Below are 24,370 nucleotides of genomic sequence, written 5' to 3'. Positions count from 1 at the left end.
ATTGAATCAGCATATGTCAGTATTAAGAATAATGGCGTTTTCAACAATGTGGACATAAAATTACTCAACCTCCAGGAATTGCTGGAGGGGTCAGACATCCACATGATGATACTCTGAGTCCCACTCAACCAAAGCTGGAAAAGTCCATAAAAAAGAAAACTCTGAGACTTTGAAGTTGGGATTACTGATAACATATTTTCTTGGACTGATTCACCCTTTCCTATTGGGCTGGAATTAACCAAGTTGGCCTCTCCTCTGCTATCTCTTAACTTCCTTTGAATTTCTGAGTGGTTGCTTACCTAGAGAGCATCCATTAGAATCTTGTTTTTATGGTTTCTTGATTTGAGGAATATGAGTAGCCACAACCCTAGCTGGTAGAGGTCGAGTGATATAGAATGCTACTAATGTAGCATCAAATCAACAGGGATTCCTCTCAGCATCCAAACTCTTGATATGCTATCGCTTTCAGCCTTGATAAGGTCTCTTTGTTCCATGAAAAGTTTTGTTTTGATTTATTCTTTCTGATTCTTTCCTTTTGATCGCAGAATTTTAATATCAGTAAGAATGATTTGAATGATTTCTTTGGGGGACCTGCATTCCTTGCCTGGGCTCGCATGGGCAACTTACATGGGTAGGTAAATGAGATTTTGACTTGAACTCTGTTATTTGGTATTTTAAATGAATAATAGTGTAAAACTAGTTCAGCTGTATATAGGGATGCAACTTGGGCCAGGTTAGGTTTGGTTGTGTTGAAGATTGGGTTAGGGTCAAAAGTTTGAATCCAATTTAACTAGGGATGCAAACAGATTGGATCAGATTTGAATCTGATCCAAATAATATAAATTTTATATCCAATATGATCCGAAGATCCGAACAGATCTCACAAAGGGCAATCTGAATTCGATTCTGTTAAGGATGTTGGATATCTGAATATGATCCGACCCGATTTAATTTCTGTAAAATTTTACAAATTATTAAAAGGAAAAATATAACAGTCTATAGAAAAATACAAGCATTTTTTTCAACTATTTTATCATATATATACACATCTTTTTATAAAAAATAAATAATATAAAAAATTATAAAAATTCAATATAAACATATTTATAAATAACCCACACACACACACACATAGAGGATCGGATGGGGGGTGATCCGAATCCGACAAAAGTAGGATCAAGTTTGAATTCGGTTCGGATCATGATCCAGTCCATTTGCTCCCCTAAATTAACTTTGGGTTGGGTTGGTTGAGGCCTTGGCCGATCTGACTTGACCTGAATCTGACTTGATTTCATTTTTGTATTTTTAAATGTTATATAAACATGTATTTATGCAAGTACTTATGTATATATGTATGCATGTCTTTGTTTGCATGTATGTATCTATGTAACTATGCATCCATAAATGTATATGTATTTTATGTGTCTGTATGCATGTATCTGTCTACCCTATCTATCTATTTATATTTATGTATGTATCTGTGCATGTGTATATGTATCCCAATAGTTTAAGTTTAAAGGCAAATTTTTGTTAAACCATGATAACTATGTCTTTTTATATATAATAATGCTAAAACTGAGTTGACCTCAACCCATGAGGCTAGGAAATAAGAACATGTGGCAAGAGGAAGTAGAACAGTCAGGCCAACCTGAATCCAACCCGAGACCAACCTAACCTGAAAACTTCAGATTGGGTTAGGGTTGACCTCAACCTGACTTAACCCAGCCTGACTTGCACCCCTAGTTGTATTGTTTTGATCTTGGTTCCTATGAATCATTACTTCATATATTATTCTCATTCAAAAGGAGATATTGATCAACCATTTTAAGATTAGCAGACCATTATAAATTCAGAAGCACATAAGGTTACAGAAAATATGCTTGATATTTATTTAGATGAAGATTCAGGAAATGGTATTAGACCGGCTGTTATTATGAGTGCTAAGGTTAATTGGAATGAACCCATCCTGCAATTTAACTGACATTAATATTTTTTACAAAAAATTAATTAGTTTTAAACTAACAAGTAATGACCATCAACATGCCACAATATCACAACTAATGAGAAGCTCATATTAAGGTCTGTCAATGGACAGCACAATTAAAATGGACTGTATGGTCCAATATATTGTATTGGATTGAACTGGTCCAGATTTAATGTTTCAATACATTTAGTGGATTGAATTGTACATATCTAGCGACTCCAAAGCACAACTCATTTATTGTTTGAAGTCTAGGGTTTCTGTCCAGCAAACGGTCAGTCTGTTTGTCTTGCTCTCTGTCTGCTTCAGCTTTGTTCAATTAAGTTTTCTATAAGGAGATGTGTTCAGTCCAAGCTTCTGAGGCTTCTACTATTGGGTAAGAATAGAAGCGTTTTTTCTGGCCATATTTAAGTATTTACCATAATTTTCTTTCAAATTTTTTTGAAACACTTGATGGGTAATTTCATACTCTCATCATGGTTGAAAATCTCTTTTTCTTCTTCTTGTTTAACAGATATTCTCCCAAACGGCTCAACCCACAATATTTCATGGAAAGATTTGTAGCTAGCCCCTGCCCTAGACATCCATATACCATTTCCCTTATGATAAAGATAAAAGACTACTCAGAACAATAATACCAAAACATACTATGCCATTGCAACTTCTCCTCAATGCTTCATATTTGCTAGCTCCTTCTAGGTATTAGAGTAAACAGTTGCCACCAGAATGCTGAGGTCAAGTTTATTTGCAAATGCCTTGGTTTTGGAATTAGTGCACATGTCCGATTGCTGACCATGATGTCCTTCATTGGATACCTTTGCTGTAATAGTACTGTGATTGATTCTAGGTCAAAGTAGAGAAGAAGAAAGAAGAAAGAAAAGAGAAAGAAGAAGAAGGAGAGAAGAAGAGTGTTCGGCCAGTCTAGAAGAGAGAATGTGAAAAATCACTGTCCTAGCTGACCCACTTGAATTTTATTCATAAAACTTAGAGTTACAAGAAAGACAATTTTATTCATAAAATCACTGTCCTAGCTGACCCTCTTAGATGTAGCATGGTTTGCCCAAGTGTTGGGTGGACCACACAAATCATAGCAGAAATTAACTGTGTGCCCCTCTAAGCCACAATGTGTACATTTTCTCTGAGCATTACTCTTTCCTTTTCCTCGGCCTTCCCCTGACTCTCGGCCTACAGTTCGGCCACTAGCCCGGTTAAACATGTGTCTACCACGGTTGTATGGAGGGCCACTGCTGTTCCAAAGCCATGTCATTATCTGTGCATCATCTTGTTCCCTATCACTAAACCCAGGAGAATCAGAGGGAGGTTTCTCCTCCCTCACATGTTTTACTTTCACAGATTTTGCCCATGGTACATAGTTCTCACCATTCAACTTGATGGATGTCATTTGAACACTTAGATAATTTGGAGAAAGCATGATGTTGGTTTTGTTGTCATTCCCATCTACAGATGAAGCCATCTCAATTATTTCACCTTTGAATATACACCACAATCTCACACTCTTCACAAGACTTATCTCACTTATGATACCACCAACTCCACCTTCTTCAACTGCACATTACACACTACACTCTAAAGCTGAAATCATTCAGTCAACACATCAAACACTTGGACTGCACACCGTAGAACCATTTAGCATCAACACACCACGGCTGAAATTACTCAGTCATTTCATCGAACACTTGTTCTTCATACTGCAGAACTGATTACACACAAGGTCTAGGGGTTCACTTTTAAGCATTTAGAATCATGGATATGTCAGCCACCACAACACAACCATCACCACACCACTGCTGTTGTGGACATCAGCAGTCTACTACTCTTCTTTCAGCACACATGCGAGCAAGAAAACAAAGAAACATGACTGATATGTGTATCAGTTTCACCCAGCACCACAACAACTAACTTTTGAAGCACAAAAATTAGCATTCACAGTCCATTTTTGAACACATGACAGCGGTGTCCATACCTGTATACGTCCAGCCCTCTTCGTACACTGAATAGAGGGTCTAGTATACCACTTCAACGACCACCACAGCACCGGCCAGAGGTATTCTCACCTCCAGGACCTCAAAACGGCAACTCCTTTTCAGCCCTTTATCGAGTCTTCAATCAGGTCAGCTGTAGGATGATGAAACCTACAGTGAAGCTGGCGGCGAACCCAGGAAGAAGACAGCAGCAAGAAAACACGAGACCTTATTGCTCTGATACCATGTGAATAAACCCTAGTTGATTCTAGGTCAAAGTAGAGAAGAAGAAAGAAGAAAGAAAAGAGAAAGAAGAAGAAGGAGAGAAGAAGAGTGTTCGGCCAGTCTAGAAGAGAGAATGTGAAAAATCACTCTCCTAGCTGACCCACTTGAATTTTATTCATAAAACTTAGAGTTACAAGAAAGACAATTTTGTCCCTCATAGAAGATGGGACACATAACTTAAACTCAGATACAATAGACCTTTCACTTTCAAGAAGATACATCAGAATGACCAAAATACCCCTGACTTGAGCATTCTAACAAGTACCAATATGTAGGACAAGGTTCAAAGTATCAATACACCCTGATTGTCAGTTTAAGCAAGAGAAAGAGAGAAAGAGATGAAACATCAGAGAAGTGAGACTGTTTAGTTGGCTTGTCTTGGTTGATCCAACTCAGTAATGATGTATTTGTATTAAATAGTAAATGGACAAAATTGTCCTTAAAAAGGAGATGAAATATAGGATTGTACAACTTAGCACTATAGAGTACATGCCTAATAATATACATACAAGAAAGGGATAAAATGACAAAACTATCCCTTTTCTCTACACTCCCCCTCAAATTGATGCCGGGGAACAAGCATTGGTTTGTCCATAAGAAAATTATGTCTGGCCCTAGTCATGGCTTTGGCGAAGAAGTCAGCGAGCTATAGGCCAGAAGAGACATGTGGGAGAGAGTTTTGACCAACAAGAAGGAGATTCCTAATGAAATAGCATCCCACCTCAATGTGTTTTATATGCTCATGGAAGACAGGGTTGGATGCAATCTTGATGGCACTTATGTTATTAACAAAGAGTGGAATGAAAGATGAGTGATCAATAGCTGATAAAAACAAAGATGAGTGATCAATATCCATATCATGAAGTAGGGCTTTGAACCAAATTATCTTATTGCATACAGAGGACATTGCTCTAGGCTCCGCTTCAGTAGACGACTTGGAGGTAGTTTGTTGCTTCTTGCATTTCCAAGAGACCAAGGAATTTCCTAGAAAAATACACCAACTGGTAGTAAAGTGGTGAGTGTTATGACAACCTGCCCAATCAGCATTAGCATAAGCTCTAAGCAACATAGTGGAATAGGATGAGAAGAATAGTCCATGGGACAATATTCCCCTAACATAACGGATGATCCGAAGAACAACAAAGAAATGTCGCTGATGTAGTGTAGAAATGAACTAGCTAACAATCTGAACTGTACAAGAGATGTCCAGTCGAGTCATAGTCAAGTAAATAAGACTACCCACAAGCTGCCCATACAACGTAGCGTCCTCTTTACTTAATTTAGGGATGAGTTCAAGAGGAATCTCAACTTGTTTGTAGTTAGATATATGTGCCATTTGCACCAAATCCATGGCATACTTTTGTTGATTGATAAAGTATCCTTGAGGTCACCGCTGAATTTCAAGACTCAAAAAGTAAGTGACTGGCCCAAGATCCTCCATCTTAAAACAAGTGTTGAGAAGAAGTTTCAAGTTATCAATACCATCCACATCATCTCCTGTGATGAGAATATCATCAACATAGACCAAAAGAAGGGTTAATCCCTATGCCCACTTGAGAGTGAAGAGAGAGTAATTTGAAGTACTCTGCTGTCCAGCATCCATTACAACTATACGGAAGCGTTCAGACCAAGTTCGTGGAGCTTGTTTAAGACCATAAAGAGATTTCTTTAGATTACAAACCAAAGAAGGATCACCACAGTACCCAGAGGAGGTTTTGTGTATACTGTTTCTTGTAAATGCCAATGGAGAAAGGCATTTTTAACAACTATCTGATGAATTGTCCTTTGTTTAACTATAGTGATAGCCAAAGGAAGACGGGCAATCATCACATTAGTAGCAGGGGAAAAAGTATTATCGTAGTCAATACCATATATTCTTGCTTATAACCATGAGCAATCAAGCGAGCTTTATAATTATGCGGAGTACCATCTTTTATAAGCTTCAAGGAATAGACCCAACAACTACCTATAATAGAAGCATTTAGAGGAGGGGAGACAAGATCCCAAGTGTCATTATCTAATAAGGTCAGAATTTCTGAATCTATGGCATCTTTCCAATGTTTAATTTCTACAACTTGGTGGTAAGGTTGAGGAATGCCTGTAGAGGATAGAACAGCAGAAAAAGAGCTATGGCTGGAGGGAAAGCCATAGCGCTCAAGAGGACAGGAAATACGTGATGAACGATGTAAAGGAATAGATGTAGGTAAGGTAATTGGATGAGAAGAACTTATAGTAGCAACAGGTGAAGTAGAAGGATCAGTCATTGGTGTTGGAGGAGGAGGCATAGGCGTTGAATGAACTGAATGCTTCCTATAATAAACCTGTAGTTGCTGAGGGCTTAGAGGAGAAGGATCATTTGCAGAACCAAAATGTTGTAGAATACAGAATGATGGTGCAAGCAATCTAAGAATGTATTCAAAGAAGGAAATATTTTCAAGAAAAATGACATTATGAGATATGTGGAGTTGAGGACCTTGGAATCATAATAGAGGAATCATTCATAAAAAAAATCATAATAGAGGAATCCCTTGTTTTCTAGATTGTATCTCATGAATGTACACATAGCTGATTGAGCAGTTAGCTTAGTGCGTTCATCAGGAGGAAGGTGAATAAAACAAACATAACAAAAAACATGGAGCATGGAAAAGTTTGGTGGGTGATGAAACTAAGACTGATAAGGAGATGAGTTTCCAAGAACAGAAGGTAGAATATTGATAAGGGACATAGTATTGTTGGTCGCCTCCACCTAGAAGGTAATGGAGACAGGTGATTCATGTAAAAGGAATCCTACCATACTAGCAATATGACGATTCTTGTGCTCAGATACCCCGTTTTGTTGAGGGGTACCCGACAAAGATCTTTGGGACTGAATATCATGTTGCTTTAAATAATTTTGAAACTGACCACCCTCACCATCAAAGTACTCTCCCCCTGAATTTGACTGCAAGATGCTTATAGTAGATTTAAATTGTGCCATAACCATGGCATGAAAATTCTTAAATGTGAGAGACTTTTATGATTTCTTACGAAGAAAATACATCCACATATATTGTGTACAATCATCAATAAATAACACAATATTTGTAACCCAAGCATGAAATAACAGGAGACGACCAAACATCACTATGAACAAGATGAAATAGAATAGAAGCATGCTCAGAAGATGGAAAAGGCAAAACATGACTTTTACCATAACAACAAGTCAAACAAGACTTGTCAACATTCTTGAATGCAAAACTAGTAACAGGAAAACAACTAGAAAACATATAATCCAAGTTTTTAGCATGAGTGTGACTCAAACATTTACATATGTGCCACATATTATTACAAGAAGTAGAAGAAATATAAGAAGTAGCAGAAAACAAACAAGAAGCCGATGAACAACTCTTATCCTCAAGTTCCAAAGCAAATAGTCTTCCAAGTTTACGCCCCTTCCCCCTCAGCTCCCTAGTGCATTGATCCTAGATAAAGCAATCGTCATGGGAAGACAAAACATTGTTACCATCATCAATAAGTTGTCCCACAGAGATTAAATTCATAGTTAACTTAGGCACAGAAAAGGTCCTAGGAAGTAGGAGAGTAGATTGGGAAGTAGACAACCAAATCATCACAACCCTAAATGGGTAGAGTTTTACCATTAGCAGTAACATTGTGATTATCTGAGGTGTAAGGCTTAAGAGATTGATCAAAGGAAGCCCAGTCATGTGATTTGAGGCTCCAAAACCAATAATCCACATATGAGAAGGAGAGGAGCATAAGTAAGCAGACTCACCAACCAGACCAATAGTAGAAAAAATGGAAGAAACAACCGAAGACACGAGTTGATGAATCTTATCTTTAGTTAGAGAACCTTGAGAATCAGTCTTGGGAGCTAAAGTAGAGGAAGGAGCATCGGATGATTCAGATGAGGCCTGAAAAGCCTTATGTTGTCCTTTCTTAGGAGGCCTAGTTGGACATTCAACAATAATATGACCCTATTGCCTGCAGTAGGTGCAAAAATTCTTCTTACAGTGAGATGCAACATGCCCAAAATCTTTGCACTCATAACACTGTACCTTTGAGAAGCCCTTCCTCATTTGTTTTGTAGCCAGAAAAACTACCTTCTTTCTTGTTATCAAGAGAGGACTGTGTAAGAAGTCGAGCTTCCTTTCTTAATAACTCACCAAGGATCATATTCAAGTTTGGTATAGTTTCCCTACCGAGTATGTTTGACCTTACTGTCTCATAATCCAGCTGGAGATGCATCAAGAAGTGCATGACTTTCCTCTTGTCAAAGTGACTCTTCATTGCTTTCGCACCATGGTTAGAAGATAGGTCTCCCAAATGAACCAGCTCATATTTAGTCCAAAGATTCACAAAGCCATCATTGTATTGTTGTATTCTTTTCTCATCTTGAGCATATGAAAATATGTCCAGCTCAATCTGATATTGTCTGGACAATTTTTTTTATCAACAAAGAAATTCATTTATTAAATTAAATCTTTGAAAATAAGTTACAGGTATAAAGATCCCATAAGCACTAGGTTACAACAATGCCCAAAATAAGGATGGTCTATGATCTCCCTACTTGGCTAACACATTTGCCTACCCATTTGCTTCCCCCTTTTAACCCATCTAAAAGTATAGTCAAATTTCTTCGCAAGTTGGTCAATCTGTCTGAAAATGAATATGAGTTTCCAAGGTGCTGACTCAATTTGCTTTGCCCATGATATGACCAGAAGGGAGTGTCCTTCAATTCCCAATTCTCTTGCCCCTAATTGTTCAATAAACTTTAGTCCTTGCAACAGTGCTTTTGATTCAGCCTGAATCGAGTCACCAGAACCGATTGATCCTGAGAATAAGGCCATCATTACTCCTTGGTGGTTTTGAAAAACTCCCCTTATTCCTGCTCTTACTGGATTGCCAAACGAACTACCATCAAAGTTTAACTTTTGATATTGTTTGGACATATTTGACTGCTGAAAAACCTTCTCAAGGTATTTGAACACGTCATATGCATTCTTAAGTCCTCTCATTGGGATAGCAACATCAACAGTTACAAAGCCCAGAATCCAGGAGATAACTTGAGCATTATCAATCTTCCACTACTTCAACCCCTTTGCATCACTAGTATTGGGCATGTAGAAAGTGGGGAGCATGGTAAAGAAGCAGAAGTTGGCAAAGAGAACCTTAGTCAGAGTAAAGTTGGGCAAAGTGAACTTCCTGTGGTGTTGCATGAATGCAACGACACCCAGGTAGGCCAAATCTGGCTTGATTCTGTTGGGGAGGGAATTTTTGAGGAGTTTCTGGGGAAAGGGATGGGAAGTGTGTTTCAGAAGATTGTGGAGGGGGCAGTGGAGGAAGAAGGGCAGCCAGGGGGAGATAATTAGAGAACAGGGGATGTTAGTATGTGAGCAAACCGAAGGGGGGAAAGAAAAGGGGGCTAATGAGGTCAGGGAGATTGGTGAGGGAGGAAAGGGGACAACTAAGGGTTTGTGGTTGAGGGAGGGGTGGTGCTGGGAACCATTGAGGTAGAGTTAGGAGATCCAAGAGAAAGGGAGAATATTGGGCAAGGGAGACTAGTAGGGAACATGTGTACTAGAGGAAAAATATAGAACAATGCCTTTAGCAAGGTTTAAAATGTCGATGTCGATGGAAATGTCGCTTACCAGAATATAGGACATATGTCGGAAATGTCGAGGGGAAATATTGTAAAAATTAGAGACATTGTGGAAATATTATGAAATATGTGGAAATATGCAAAGATATTTTGTAAAATGATAAAAGAAGCATTAATACATATTTCTAGACTATTATCTTATTCCTAACCATTATATAAAGCTAAGAAACTAAGATCAATAACAAATTAGTAAATGACGATTTACTGATTTATTATGCATTTTGATGTTTTTACAAGGTTATCTGATATTTTCTTTTCTTATTTTTAATTCTGATTTATTATAAATTATAATATATTTATTTCACACTAGTAAATAGAAATACATTTATTCTGATTTTTTAAATATTAAAGTTATAATACATTGTGTTTTATTATAAATTTAATAAACTGATTCTTTTTTTTGTAGTATTAAGATTATGATAAATTCTGATTTCTTATAAATTATGATTTAGTATAAAATTTATTAAATTTATTCTGATTTTTTATATTAAATGTAGAATATGGTTTATTATGAAGTTTAATAAACATTTTCTGATTTTAATAAATATTTTAAAAAATACTAACTAGTTAATATTTTATTACTTGAAAAATATTTTATGTTTTATATTATAAAGTAATTAATTTATTATTTTGTTTTTATATTTTGTTAATTATTTTTATAAATATTTTATTTGAAATATTAAATAGAAATTATTGATGGAATAATCTATATTAACATACTGTATTATATTAATATAATATACTAATATATTATATTTTTAATGTACATTAGTCGACATCCTGTCGACATAATAGGAAAAACTCTATTTTTTTGGTTATTTGGACCGATTTGGTTGACATTTCCGAAATATAGGAAATGTCGACTGACATAATGTAATTTCGATATTACCATCCACTTTCATGTTGGTGAGCCTCGACATCGACATATGTCGGGCGACATTAGCAACATTTGGCAACATTTGAAACTATGGCCTTTAGAAGATAGGGGAGAAGGGGAAGCGGGAGAGGAACATTCTGGGTTTGTTTTTTTAGGGGGAGAAGAGTTTGCAAGGGGAGCTTTCAGAGAAGTGGAAGAAGAGGGTGATAAGGGTGAGGAGAGGAAGAGTGAGGAGCAGGGAATGTTTACAGGAGATAAGGAGGACTAAAAAAAGAAAAGATAAGTAGGGAGAGGAATAGAAAAACAAAGAGTTTTGAGACTCACCAAGTTAGCCAGAAGGCTGATTTTGAGAAAGTGATTGATACAGAGGTGAGGGTGAGCAACATTCTGGGTTTGTTTTTTTAGGGGGAGAAGAGTTTGCAAGGAGAGCTTTCAGAGAAGTGGAAGAAGAGGGCGATAAGGGTGAGGAGAGGAAGAGTGAGGAGCAGGGAATGTTTACTGGAGATAAGGACTAAAAAAAGAAAAGATAAGTAGGGAGAGGAATAGAAAAACAAAGATGAAAATTTTTTCATGGAATGTAAGGGGGTTGAGAGATCCAAAATGAAGAGAGGCTGTCAGGAACTTTGTAAGGAATTATGAAGATGATATATTGATGCTTCAAGAATCGAAGTCGGAAGAGGTGGATTGGAGAATTATTAATGATTTATGGATCTCAGGGGACAAGGACTAGGTTATAAAGGGTTTTGAAGGTCTACTGAGAGGTCTGATTTCAATATGGGATGCGGGTTTGCTGAGAAAGGTGGGGTTTTTTGCTGGAAGCTTCTTTATTTTAGTAGTTTTGGAGCATGTGTCATTAGGAAGAAAAGTTCTGATCTTGATAGGGAAAAGGCTAGGTTATTGGAGGAGTGTGAGGGATTTCATGATGCAGGGGTTAATCCCTGGATGATTGGGGGTGATTTTAGTGTAGTTAGGAGGATAGGGGAAATGAAAGGGGGGAGGGATGGAAGGTGGTTAGGGGCTATAAGTGACTTTGGGATCAAATTTCACTTTGTCAAATGGCCAGGATCCCCCAATATTGAGTATATTGGATAGATTCCTATTTAATCAGGAATGGGAAATATTGTTTTGAGGGCTTGATCCAAGAAACCTTAGTGATGACAATTTCAGACCATAAACCTATTTTGTTAAGGGATTTTGTAAGGTTGAAGGGGCCAAAGCTTTTCATATTTGAAAGTATGTGGATGGGACATCCAAATTTTTTGGAGTATGTTGAACAAAAATGGAATTCTTATCAAGTTCAGGGGTCAGCTGGGCATATATTGATGAAGAAACTGAAAAATTTGAAGGAGGATTTAAAAGGATGGAGAAGGCAAGTGTTTGGGGATGTAGAGTTGAGTAAAAAAGGAGGTTTTGGAGAGAATGGCTAGGCAGGACAGGTTGGAGGAGGAGGACAATCTTCGTTAGGGGGGCAGGCTGAGAGAGAAATTGGAAAAATTAATTCATTTTGAGGTGGTTTCATGGAGGCAGAAAGCTAGGATGTTGTCGCTCAAAGAGGGTGACAGGAACACTGCATTTTTTCAAGCCATGGTGTGGGGAAGAAGAAGGAACACAATTTTGAGGTTAGAGGAGGGAGAAAGAGTTATTTATGACCAACAAGCCATTGCTAAGGAGATCTGCAATTTTTATGTAAATTTGTACAAAGCTATGCTTAATAGGAAAAGCCATTTGGGGGAGCTGGAATTTGCTTGTTTGTAGGGAGGGATGAAGGAGTTGCTGGAGAGAGAATTTGAGGAGGAAGAGGTATGGATTGTTGTCAAAAAGGTGGAGGGGATAAGGCCCTAGGGCAAGATGGTTTTAACATTGGCTTCTACAAAATGGGGTGGAGCATTATCAAGAAGGATTTGATGAACATGTTGTAGGAATTATGGGAGGAAAAAAACTGGAATAAGTAGCCAATGTAACCTTCATTTCTCTTATTCCGAAAGTGGATGGGGCTGTTAGGGTTATGGACTTCAGGCCGATTAGCCTAGTTTCTAGCCCTAAAATCATTGTTATGGTGCTGTCAGGTAGACTGAAGGTGGTGGTTGCGTTTAGTGGTGGGTTTGACTTTGTTGAGAATATGCAATACGATGTAAGGGCTTTTTTGGATTTTTTCCTCTTTTGTATTTGGTCGCCCAAGTAAGGGCAAACTTGTACTTTTCAGCAAAAGATAAAAGCTTTGTTTTTGGTGTAAACAGTAACCTGAGACACACCTTCGTAGCTCTCACCGACAGCCCTATGTCATATGGACAAATTACTCAAAGGCAAATAAACTGATTTTTTAATTGGTTGTTGACAAATGAATGTGTAGAAAATGACAACTCAAGTTAGGGTGAAGATGAATTTTGATGGGTGTAGCATAGGGAACCCTGGGAGTTTAAGTATTTGGAGAGCTTTTCATGAACATGGTGGAGAATTATTATTTTGACATTCTCAGCGAAAGTTGATAATCTAATGATCGTATTGTGCAAAAATTCCAGCAATTAGAGGTATGGAAAATCAAATTTTTCTAGAAGCCTTCATGCTGAAGTCACATTGATCATCAATTGACATACAATCCTTGAATATCTCAACATACCCAGATATTTGATGTAAGAAGGATCTCACTGGGCATATCAAAGATAGACAAGTTTGATACTCAATCTGATATCAATATCAAGTCTAGGGATTAAAAACAAGACTTGGTTGTTCCACCTGTCATAAAGTCCAGGGGTATTTCAGGTTTGCTTTAGTTCAATGTTTCTTGTAAAAACTGATCCTCACACCTTAGGCTACAACCCAAGAAGTTGATACCCACTGCTCCACTACCATAGTTTTCAAGGTGCCAAGGCGAGGCTAGGTGACCGGGGGGGGGGGCGCCTAGTTGTCGCCTAGGCAATGGATTTTTTTTTTTCAAGTAAAAGCTTGTATCCTAGGGTAGTTTCCTAGGTTCCATAATCATATTTATTTAATAAATTTCCATAATTTTCATAAGAAATGTTAAAAGTATAGAAAATCAACATGTTCCAACATATTCATGGGAAGAAAAAGAAGAAAGAAAAGAAAATTCAAAAAATATAGGGGCTGAACCCCTATTTCTGTTATAGGAAAAGAAGAAAAGAAAAGGTGGAAGAAGAAGAAGAAAATTAGTATATAAAAACAAAATTGGTAAAGAAAAAGAAGAAAATCTGTTGATTGACAACATTTTATGTTCTTTCTTACCTATTGGTTCAGGTTTTTGTAGTGATACAGTGGACCAGACATGATCTTCCTTGTTTATGTGGTCCCATAAGTTCAGTTTTTTTTATTTCTTATTTCTTGCATTTATGCTTGCTTACTTGTACTATTGTAGGTAGCAGGGCATTTTTGACCTTTTACCTAATGTTATGTTGAACATATAAATAATACTGCCTTGGGCGGCCTCTCTTGCTCTTCACTCTCTTGATTTTCGCCCATCACTCTCTTGCTCTTCCTCTGCTCTCTTTTCTCCTTTCTTTCCTCCTCTTCTCTTCTTCTCTTCTTCTCTCTTCTTCTTTGATTTCTGTTTTGTTTTGTACCCAGAAGTTCTGTTAACAGCAGTAACTTCAAGTTGGTATTGGAGCAGGTTTAGGTCTGCTTGTGAATCTCATGTAGGCTCTTCCCAGCCAGCTACATGAGAGTTTAATAGGGCTGGAGTTCTAGTTCTGTTCGTGGCCTGATTCCTGGAGATTGGTGGAGTCTGAAGCCTTGCCTAGGACGTTTCTGTTCTTCCCAGCAGTCAGGAAGAATCAGAGAAAAGTTTTGAGGTGAGATTTAGGGTTTAAATCCCAGATTGAAGGTGCCGCCCAGAAATTTCTGGTAGTTTTTTTTTTTCTCCTTAACCCTCCAAAGGACTATTACTGAAGGTTGTTCTTTTCTGAAATCTCTGAGAGGTGCGGCTACCTTTTGGAGTTTACTGGACTGATTAGGGTTTTGAAGATTGCTTTTTCTGAAACCTCTGAGAGGTGTGGCTACTTTTTTGGACTTCACTGGACTGATTATGGTTTCTGATATTTCTGAGCAGTGTGCCCATTTTTTCTGAATTTTTTCCTGGACCGAATAGTTGCTTCTCCTCTATTCTATCTGCTTTTGTTTCAGAAGGGGAGCCGACTGTGGTTTTGTTCTTCTTTGTGTTGGTTTCAGCATGGAGTTCTTTGGGGGTGAACAGAAACCTACTGGAGAGGGTGTTGAAAGGGCTGTTAGTATGACTGATAACAACCCTTTTCAGGTTACCACAATCAGGTTTGATGGTTCTAACTATTTGGAGTGGGTTCACTCTGCCATGATGGCTATTGGAGGAAGGGGAAAGTTAGGCTATGTGACTGGAGACACTAAGGAACCAGTCAAGGATGACTATTCCCGTTCGAAATGGGAATGGTTGTGCAATTCGATGCAGCCCCATATTATCAGAAATTTTCTTTGGGCAAAGACTGCCAAGGATATTTGGGACAATATGAAAGAGACTTATTCCCAACCACTTGAATTCAAGTCTTGATGCTGTAAGAGGAAGGATATTTAGCACAAAACCGCTGCCAAGCTTACGTGAAGCATTCTCTGAGGTCCGAAGGGAAGAGATAGACTTCATTTGATGCTGGGGATGGAAAAATCAGCTGCTAGTGGTGAGTCATCAGCCTTGGCTGCCCGAAACCAGCAGCAGCCACGCAAAGGGGGAAGGCCATGGTGTGAACATTGCCGCCACCCTGGTCATACCAAAGAAACCTGCTGGAAACTCCATGGAAAACCTGCTGATTGGAAGCCAAAGACAGCAGCAGAGAAGAAAATTCGAGGCAACATGGCTGGCAGTTCAGAGCAACTTGCAAATTTTAGCAAAGAGGAACTTGATGGACTGAGAAGGCTGCTGCAATCACAACAAAATCCACCAGTTGTTGGGTCAGGTTCCATAGCTCAAAAAGGTAACTTTCTTAAGGCTTTGACTGTAAAACAAGAGCACTATAAATCTTGGATTGTAGACTCTGGTGCTTCCGATCACATGACAGGAGATAGGCGAGTTTTCCACACATATTTTCCTTGTAATGAAACTCTCACAGTTTTAATTGCAGATGGTTCTTTGGAAAAAGTTGAAGGAACTGGTTCGGTTGTGGTATCCAGGGACATAACACTCAAATTTGTTCTATATGTTCCTAATCTAGACTGCAACCTACTCTCCATAAATAAAATTACCCAAGATCTTAATTGTATAGCTAATTTTTCTCCTTATGTCTGTGAATTTCAGGATTTGACTTCGGGGAGGATGATTGGCAGTGCTAGGAGTCATGCTGGGCTCTATCATCTTGAGGTTCAACCGGATTCTGTAAGACAATCTCATCTAGGAGTGAGTGAACCTATTTCTTGTCACAATAATTCTTGTGTGTCTGTAAGTGAGTTGAAAAGTGAGAGTGAGAGGTTGGTGATGGTGTGGCATTACAGGTTAGGTCACCCAAGTTTTATGTACTTATCCAAACTTTTCCCAAGTTTATTCAGAAATAAAAGTGCTAGTTCTTTTCAGTGTGAAATTTGTCAATTTGCAAAACACTCTCGCATTTCTTACCCAATTCAGCCATACAAAGCATCGAAACCTTTTTCTATGATCCACAGTGATGTTTGGGGTTCATCTCAAATTTCAAATGTCACAGGAGCTCGGTGGTTCATCTCTTTCATAGATGATCACACACGACTCACATGGATTTTTCTCATGAAAAATAAATCAGAAGTTCCTCAAATATTTAAGAATTTCAAAACAATGATTAAAAATCAATTTCAAACTTCTATTCAAATACTTAGAACTGACAATGGAAGAGAGTTTTTTTAACTCTAATCTTGGCTCATATCTATCAACTGAGGGAATCATACACCAAAGTTCCTGTGTAGATACCCCTCAGCAAAATGGGATAGCCGAGAGAAAGAATAGACACCTTTTGGACATTGCCAGGTCTCTGTTGTTTTCATCCAATGTTCCAAAACGTTTTTGGGGTGAGGCTACTTACAGCAGCATACCTAATCAATCGAATTCCATCCAAAGTACTAGATTTTTCCACTCCAAATCAAGTATTTTTACAACACTTTCCTCAAAGTCGGCTGATTTCCTCCCTTCCGCTAAAAATATTTGGGTGTACTGTGTTTGTGCATATCCATCAACAACACAGGGTACTCTCCCAACCAAAAGGGTTATAAATGCTTTTGTCCTAACAACCAAAAGTTTTATCACACCATGGATGTCACATTTTTTGAAACCAAACCCTATTACCCCAAAATTGATATTCAGGGGGAGAGTTCTAGTCAAAGTCAACCACAAGAATATCAGCTTTTCTTGGATAGCATAGATTGCACACCAGAAACACCTTCTCCAAGTGATTCTGAATTTCCCGAGATAATTGTCTATCATAGAAAAAAGGGAGAACCGAAGGAATCAGAGACTCTAGCAGATTCACAGATACTGCCAGCATCTGAACCTGAGGTAAAAATCCCTACATCTGACTTACAGACTGTGGAGGAAAATTCTGCAGGTACTAGTTTAAGTGATCATGATAATTCCGATGAGAACCTACCCGTTGCACTTAGGAAAGGGGTGAGAGAATGCAGAAGTAGGCCATTGTACCCTATTGGAAACTATGTGAATTATGAGGGACTATCTTCATCTTACCAAGCATTCACCAGCAAGATCAATTCTATCTCCATTCTTGATTCAATCCAAGAAGCCATGGCTATCCCAGAATGGAAGAAGGCAGTTAATGAAGAAGTTAATGCTCTAGTGAAGAATGGTACTTGGGAAATTACTGATTTGCCTCATGGAAAGAATGTGATTGGGTGCAAGTGGATATTCACTGTAAAAACAAAGGCAAATGGTAGTATTGAGAGATACAAGGCTCGGTTGGTAGCTAAGGGATTTACTCAATCCTATGACATAGATTATGAGGAGACCTTTGCTTCGGTTGCAAAACTCAACACTATTCGGATACTTCTCTCTCTTGCAGCAAATTTGGATTGGCCCCTCCATCAACTAGATGTCAAGAATGCGTTCTTGAACGGGAATCTAGAAGAGGAGGTCTATATGGACATTCCCCAGGGACTACAGAACTCATCAAACATCAACAAATTTTGTAGACTAAAGAAGTCACTTTATGGTCTCAAACAATCACCCCGAGCTTGGTTTGAGAGATTTACCAGAGTTATGAAGAGTAATGGGTATATACAGGGACAGTCTGATCATACAATGTTTGTCAAACATTCTTCAGAAGGACTGATTTCTTCGTTGATTGTCTATGTTGATGATATTGTTCTAACAGGGGATTATGCTGAGGAGTTTCCAAGAGTCAAAGAATTTCTGACTAGAGAGTTTGAGATCAAGGACCTAGGTCACATACTTCTTGGGAATGGAAGTGGCTAGGTCTAAGCGGGGCATTGCAGTTTCTCAAAGAAAGTATGTATTGGATCTTCTTAAAGAAACAAGTATGCTTGGGTGTAAACCTGCAGAGACACCTATGGACTACACTACCAAAGTTGGTTCAAATAAAGAAAGTGCTCCTGTAGATAAGGGAAGATATCAAAGGCTTGTAGGGAAATTGATCTATCTCTCACATACTAGGCCTGACATAGCATTCTCAGAAAGTGTTGTTAGTCAGTTCATGAACAACCCTACTGAAGAACACATGACAGCGGTGTACAGAATCTTGAGATACTTGAAAATGACTCCAGGAAAGGGACTGTTGTTCCGAAAAAACTCAAGTAGGGAAGTGGAATTGTATTTTGATGCAGACTGGGCAGGCTCAATCACAGATAGACGATCCACTTCTGGATATTGTACCTATGTTTGGGGAAATTTGACAACATGGAGAAGTAAAAAGCAAGCTGTGGTGGCTAGGAGTAGTGCAAAAGCGGAATTTCGAGCTATGGCTCATGGTATTTGTGAAGGAATTTGGGTGAAAAGAGTATTAGCCGAATTGAAGATACCTTCTGAGGGAACAATCCAACTACTGTGTGATAGTCAATCTGCCATCAATATTGCTAAAAATCCAGTTCATCATGACCGAACCAAGCATGTGGAAATAGATCGACATTTTATCAGAGAAAAGATAGAAGGGAAAGTAATCAATCCTGTTTACATTCCTTCTAATCTTCAGACTTCCGATATCCTAACTAAAGCACTTCCAAGGGCGCATTTTGAAGATCTTAGTTGCATGTTGGGTATGATAAATATTTACAACCCAGCTTGAGGGGGAGTGTTGGGATTCTTTGCTGTAAATTAGCTATAAATTAGGCTACAAATCAGGTGTAATTAGCTATATAATTGTTTCCTTATTTAGAATAGATTAGGCAAGATTTTCTCTTTTAAAATAGGAAACAAGTCCTAACATTTAGGACTCCAATTGTATATAAAACATGTTCTGCTGGAATAGAAAAAATAGGTCATTCAAACCTAATTATTCACAGTATCCATAGCTGATGTCTCCCTTGTTCCCATTTCTGGCAAGGGAAACATTAGAATCTCTGATGCCATTACTTTTATCCTCAACTCTGCATGTACCTAAGCTTAGCACTAATCTACTTTCAGTCAGTAGCCGTACAAAAAGCCAAAATTGCTTAATAACCTTCTTTCCTGATCATTGTATTTTCCAGGATCTGGTGACAAGGAAGGTGATTAGGACTGGCCATGAGATGAATGGAATCTACCTGCTCGAGCACCTCTGGAAGTGATAAAGGAGTTGCGAAGTCTTTTGTTTCTTAGTTTGTGAGTCAAATTATGCTTTGGCATAATCGTTTAGGTCATTTGTCTTTTGGGTATTTGAAAAACTTGTTTCCTACTTTGTTTAATTCAGTCCAAATGTCTTTTTTGAAGTGTGAGAGTTGTGAACTTACAAAGCATTGTAGGTCTTCATAGTTTTTAAGTAATAAAAGAAGCAATACTCCTTTTGAAATTGTGCATACTTATGTATGGGGGCTATATCATATTCCTGCTATGGGGGGGGGGGGGGGGTACAAGTATTTCTTATTGTTTGTTGATGATTACTCCCGTTTCTCATGGGTTTATTTTATGCGTTCTCGAGATGAGGTTCCTACCTTAACTCGTGCCTTTCATCAAATGGTTCTCACTCAACTTAAAGTTAGAATCAAAATTTTCAGATTTGATAATGCCAAAGAATATTTCACTAAACATCTGGATTCATATCTTCTTAAGTATGGGGTTGTTCATCAAAGTACTTGTCCTCGTACACCTCAGCAAAATGGGGTAGCTGAGAGAAAAAATAGGCATATCCTGGAAGTTGCAAGAAGTATTATGCTGAATTCTTGTGTTCCCATTCGTTTTTGGGGGGATGCTATTACTACAACTGTGTACCTCATCAACTAAATCCCTTCCTGTGTTCTGGATATGAAAACTCCTTTTTCATTATTGTATCCTGAGAAAGATTTGTACACCATCCCTCTTAAAGTTTTTGGGTGCACTTGTTTTTAGGACCCCATCGTTCTAAGTTTGATCTTAAATCTACTAAATGTATATTCCTTGGCTATACACAGAATTAAAAGGGATATTGCTGTTATGATCCTTGTTCTAGTTCTCAGTTTGTATCCATGGATGTTACCTTTTTTGATAATGTCCCTTATTACCCAGGTGTTTCTTCTCAGTGGGAGAATAATGAGAAGGATCGTCCTTGTCCTGGAGTTCCTCTACCTATCCCTATTCTTGAAGGAGAGTTGTATAATGAGGGTGCTTGTCAGAAGTGTAGGGAGTTGAGAGTTTATCACAGGAGGTGGAGGTAGGTTGATTTCGAAGCTCATAATCAATCCAGGCCAGTTCCTCTCTCCTCTGCAGTTTTAGATTCAGGTACTTCTCCCTCCTTGCCTGTTGACACATTACCCTCATCTTCTGATCCTCTACCCCCTCCAGATGATCTTGATCTTCCCATTGCAGTCTGGAAGGGAAAGCGTTGGTGCACTTCATCTACTGCTCATTGCATATCTCAGTTCATCACCTATGATCATCTTTCACCATCCTATAGGTCCTTCTTGGCATCTATATCTGCTATACCTATTCCTTGGTCTCTACAGGAAGCTCTTGCAGTACCTGCGTGGAAGATTGCAATGGAAGAATAGATGGGTGCTTTCATTAAAAATAAGACTTGGGAGCTCATTGACAAGCCATAAGGAAAAAAATCAGTTGGGTGCAGATGGGTGTTCACTGTGAAGCATAATGCAGATGTCTCGGTTGAAAAGTATAAAGCTCGACTGGTGGCAAAGGGGTTTACTCAGACTTATGGCATTGACTACCTAGAAACCTTTGCACCTGTTGCCAAGATGAATACCATTAGAGTTCTACTATCCCTTGCAGCAAATTTCTCCTGGCCTCTGTTCCAACTTGATGTCAAGAATGCTTTCCTTAATGGAGACTGGCAGGAAGAGGTGTATATGGAACTACCTCCTGGTTTTTATGATGTTTCTATAGGGAAGAAAGTTTGCAAATTGCAAAAGGCTTTATATGGTTTAAAGCAATCTCTAAGAGCTTGGTTTGACAGATTTAGATTGGCTCTTGAAAGGTTTGGCTATGTACAGGCCCACTCCGATCATACTCTTTTCATTAAGAGAAATGGTGCTTCTCTCACCCTTCTTGCAGTGTATGTTGATGACATTGTTATGACTGGTTGTGATCATGGTGAGATTGATTCTCTCAAACAATCCCTTCATGCGGAATTTGAAGTGAAAGACCTTGGTGATCTACGCTATTTCTTGGGAATTGAAGTGGCCCGCTCTAGACATGGTATCTTTATTTCACAGAGGAAATATGTCCTTGATCTTCTTGAGGACACTGGGAAACTAGGGGTTAAACCCACAGACACACCCATTGAGCTGAATCATAAGATAAGTGCTGAAGGGGGTGAGCCTCTTGAAGACAAAGCAATGTACCAGCGACTAGTTGGAAAGCTCCTTTATCTATGTCTCACTCACCCTGACATCTCTTATGCTGTTAGTGTGCTCAGCCAATACATGCATTCTCCTAGAACCACTCATCTATTGGCTGTGGAAAGAATCCTTGTTTACTTGAAGAAATGTCTGGGTCGGGGAATACTCTTTAAGAATAATGGTCATATGAAAATCGAGGTGTATACTGATGCTGATTGGGCCAGATGTGTTGATGATAGAAGATCGACTTCAGGATATTATGCTTTTGTCAGAGGTAACCTTGTGTTATGGCGTAGTAAGAAGCAAAATGTTGTTGCCCGTTCAAGTGCTGAGGCAGAATACAGGTCCATGTTGTTATAGCTGAGATCTCTTCTTGAGGAACTAGGGATTGAATATGAGAAACCGTTGAGGTTGTATTGTGATAACCAAGCTGCTATCAATATTGCTCATAATCCCATCCAGCATGACAGAACTAAACATATTGAGGTTGACCGTCATTTCGTTCGCGAGAATGTTGCTTCTCAAGATGTTTGTTTTCCCTATGTCGCCTCTGATATGCAGCATGCTGATCTCTTCACCAAAGCAGTCACCAAAGTCAAATTGGAATCAGACTTGTGCAAGTTGGGAATGATAAATATCTATTCCCAACTTGAGGGGGAGTGCAGTGATACAGTGGACCAGACATGATATTCCTTGTTTATGTGGTCCCATAAGTTCAGTTTTTTTTTATTTCTTATTTCTTGCATTTATGCTTGCTTACTTGTACTATTGTAGATAGCAGGGCATTTTTGTCCTTTTACCTAATGTTATGTTGAACATATAAATAATACTGCCTTGGGCGGCAGTAAGTGATTTTCACCCATCACTCTCTTGCTTTTCCTCTACTCTCTTTTCTCCTTTCTTTCCTGCTCTTCTCTTCTTCTCTTATTCTCTCTTCTTCTTCTTTGATTTCTGTTTTGTTTTGTACCCAGAAGTTCTGCTAACAGCAGTAACTTCAAGTGTTTTGAAGTCTTTGAGGGTTCAATACAGCATTTAGCAATGTTTGTGTTGATTAAACCCTAACAAATAAGAAAATATCAAAATGAAATTAGTATATAAACACACAAGATGGGTATTTTAGTTTAAAAATGTCTATTTTATAATTATAACCTCAAAAAATTTAAGAAATAAGAGTTTGTTATAACACTCTATAGAAAACTGCTTGGCGATTAGGTGAGGCGAGACTCCAAGAGCGCCTTGTCGCCTAGGCGTCGCCTTGACAACTATGTCCACTACCTTGGGCAGTGTGAGAATGACAACCTTGTCAGGGTATAGTTCCCCAAGTGTATTCATTGGTTGTGATGATTTAAGTCCATGTTATGAACTAAGGTGATTTTAGAAGAACAACCCGTTGATGCATGGAATAAATATTCTTTTGTTCATAAACAAAAGTTTGTACAATACATCAGTTGGAGTTGAGAGCATACACATTGTCTAACACTCAGGTCCAATAGATGTTGGTAACTCAATAAAGGCAGAAATACTTTTCAAAAAAAGTTGTACTTCTAGGCATGAGACTAGAAATTTGATACGACTTCAATCTGATTCTTTACTCAAAGATTGCAAGCTGATTTCTCATGGGTTCTTCAATCTGCCAACTCTCTTGTGGACTCTTTAATCTGTGAGAGGGTAAACTGAGTGCTTGAAGTGGGGCACATATCCATTAGATTAAATGTGTAGCCATGTTTAGAGAACTGGTCCAGGCATAGAACCAGAAAAAGGAGAGGTTCACTGGTTAGAGGTTCAACTGACATTTTCTTTAAAATACGTGTGTATTAAAGCAATATATACATTAAAGAGGCATAAATGAATACAAAATAAAGACAGGGATTAATGGTAACAAGACAGTAGATGTAAATAAAAGGTCATGGGTTCAAGTCTTGCCCTTAGAAATTTGAAATTTCCATTCATTTAGTAATCCAGGTGGTTTTATGAAACCGGAACTGATTCATCAGTTATCTAGTTAGACTGGATGGTTATATATTATGTAAGATGACATTGTTTGATAAGGTACTCTTGATCTTGGGTCTAACTGCCCACTCTTTAAGAATCTATACTTTTTTCATGGACTAAGTGCAATTACATAAATGTCCTTAAATGTATGAAAAGACTAAACTACCCTCTATTATTATTCTTTCAAATTACTGCATTGAGTAATACAGATATTGTAAATCTTCCATCAGCTACATCTTATTTGATACCACCCTTGGTCCCACATTACCAATTTACCATGCATCGCTTGAATCCACCCTTTTCTGGTAGCTGTACCTAATTACCAATGTTTTAATTCTATTATTATGAAGCTCTACATCCAAAGATTGCAGTTTAGATTCTTGGGTAGTTGTTGAGTTTGTTGTCATTATTTTGTGATTGGTTTATGAGAAAATGTTGTGTTCGCAGAAGCCAGTATATTCTTATCCTGAATTGCTTTTGTTACTGAGTACTTCACATATCACAGGTGGGGTGGGCCTCTTACACAAAGTTGGTTGGATAAACAACTGGCATTGCAGAAACGGATTTTGTCTCGAATGGTAGAGCTTGGCATGACTCCAGGTATAACTAAGCATTATGTTGGGAATAATTTTATTTTTAAAGGCAAGTTGTAATTATATTGCCATATG

General features: G+C 38.2%; 1 protein-coding gene across 3 annotated transcripts in view; it reads left to right on the top strand.

Annotated features, from left to right (window-relative positions):
* The window catches only part of CYL1 (alpha-N-acetylglucosaminidase family / NAGLU family), a 109,126-nt gene that overhangs the window by 24,270 nt on the left and 60,486 nt on the right, over positions 1-24,370 (top strand). For all 3 annotated transcript variants that reach the window (XM_010258836.3, XM_088891237.1, XM_010258838.3), the window contains 2 exons: positions 546-631; positions 24,208-24,302. In XM_010258836.3, coding sequence (XP_010257138.1) covers positions 546-631; positions 24,208-24,302 — 181 coding nt within the window. The remainder of the gene's footprint in view (positions 1-545; positions 632-24,207; positions 24,303-24,370) is intronic.

This window comes from Nelumbo nucifera, chromosome 7 (assembly GCF_055504915.1).
Source record: "Nelumbo nucifera cultivar China Antique chromosome 7, China Antique-T2T, whole genome shotgun sequence".
NCBI classification, from domain to species: domain Eukaryota; kingdom Viridiplantae; phylum Streptophyta; class Magnoliopsida; order Proteales; family Nelumbonaceae; genus Nelumbo; species Nelumbo nucifera.
Note: the sequence above shows the minus strand (reverse complement) of the source record. Positions and strands in the feature narration are given on the sequence as shown.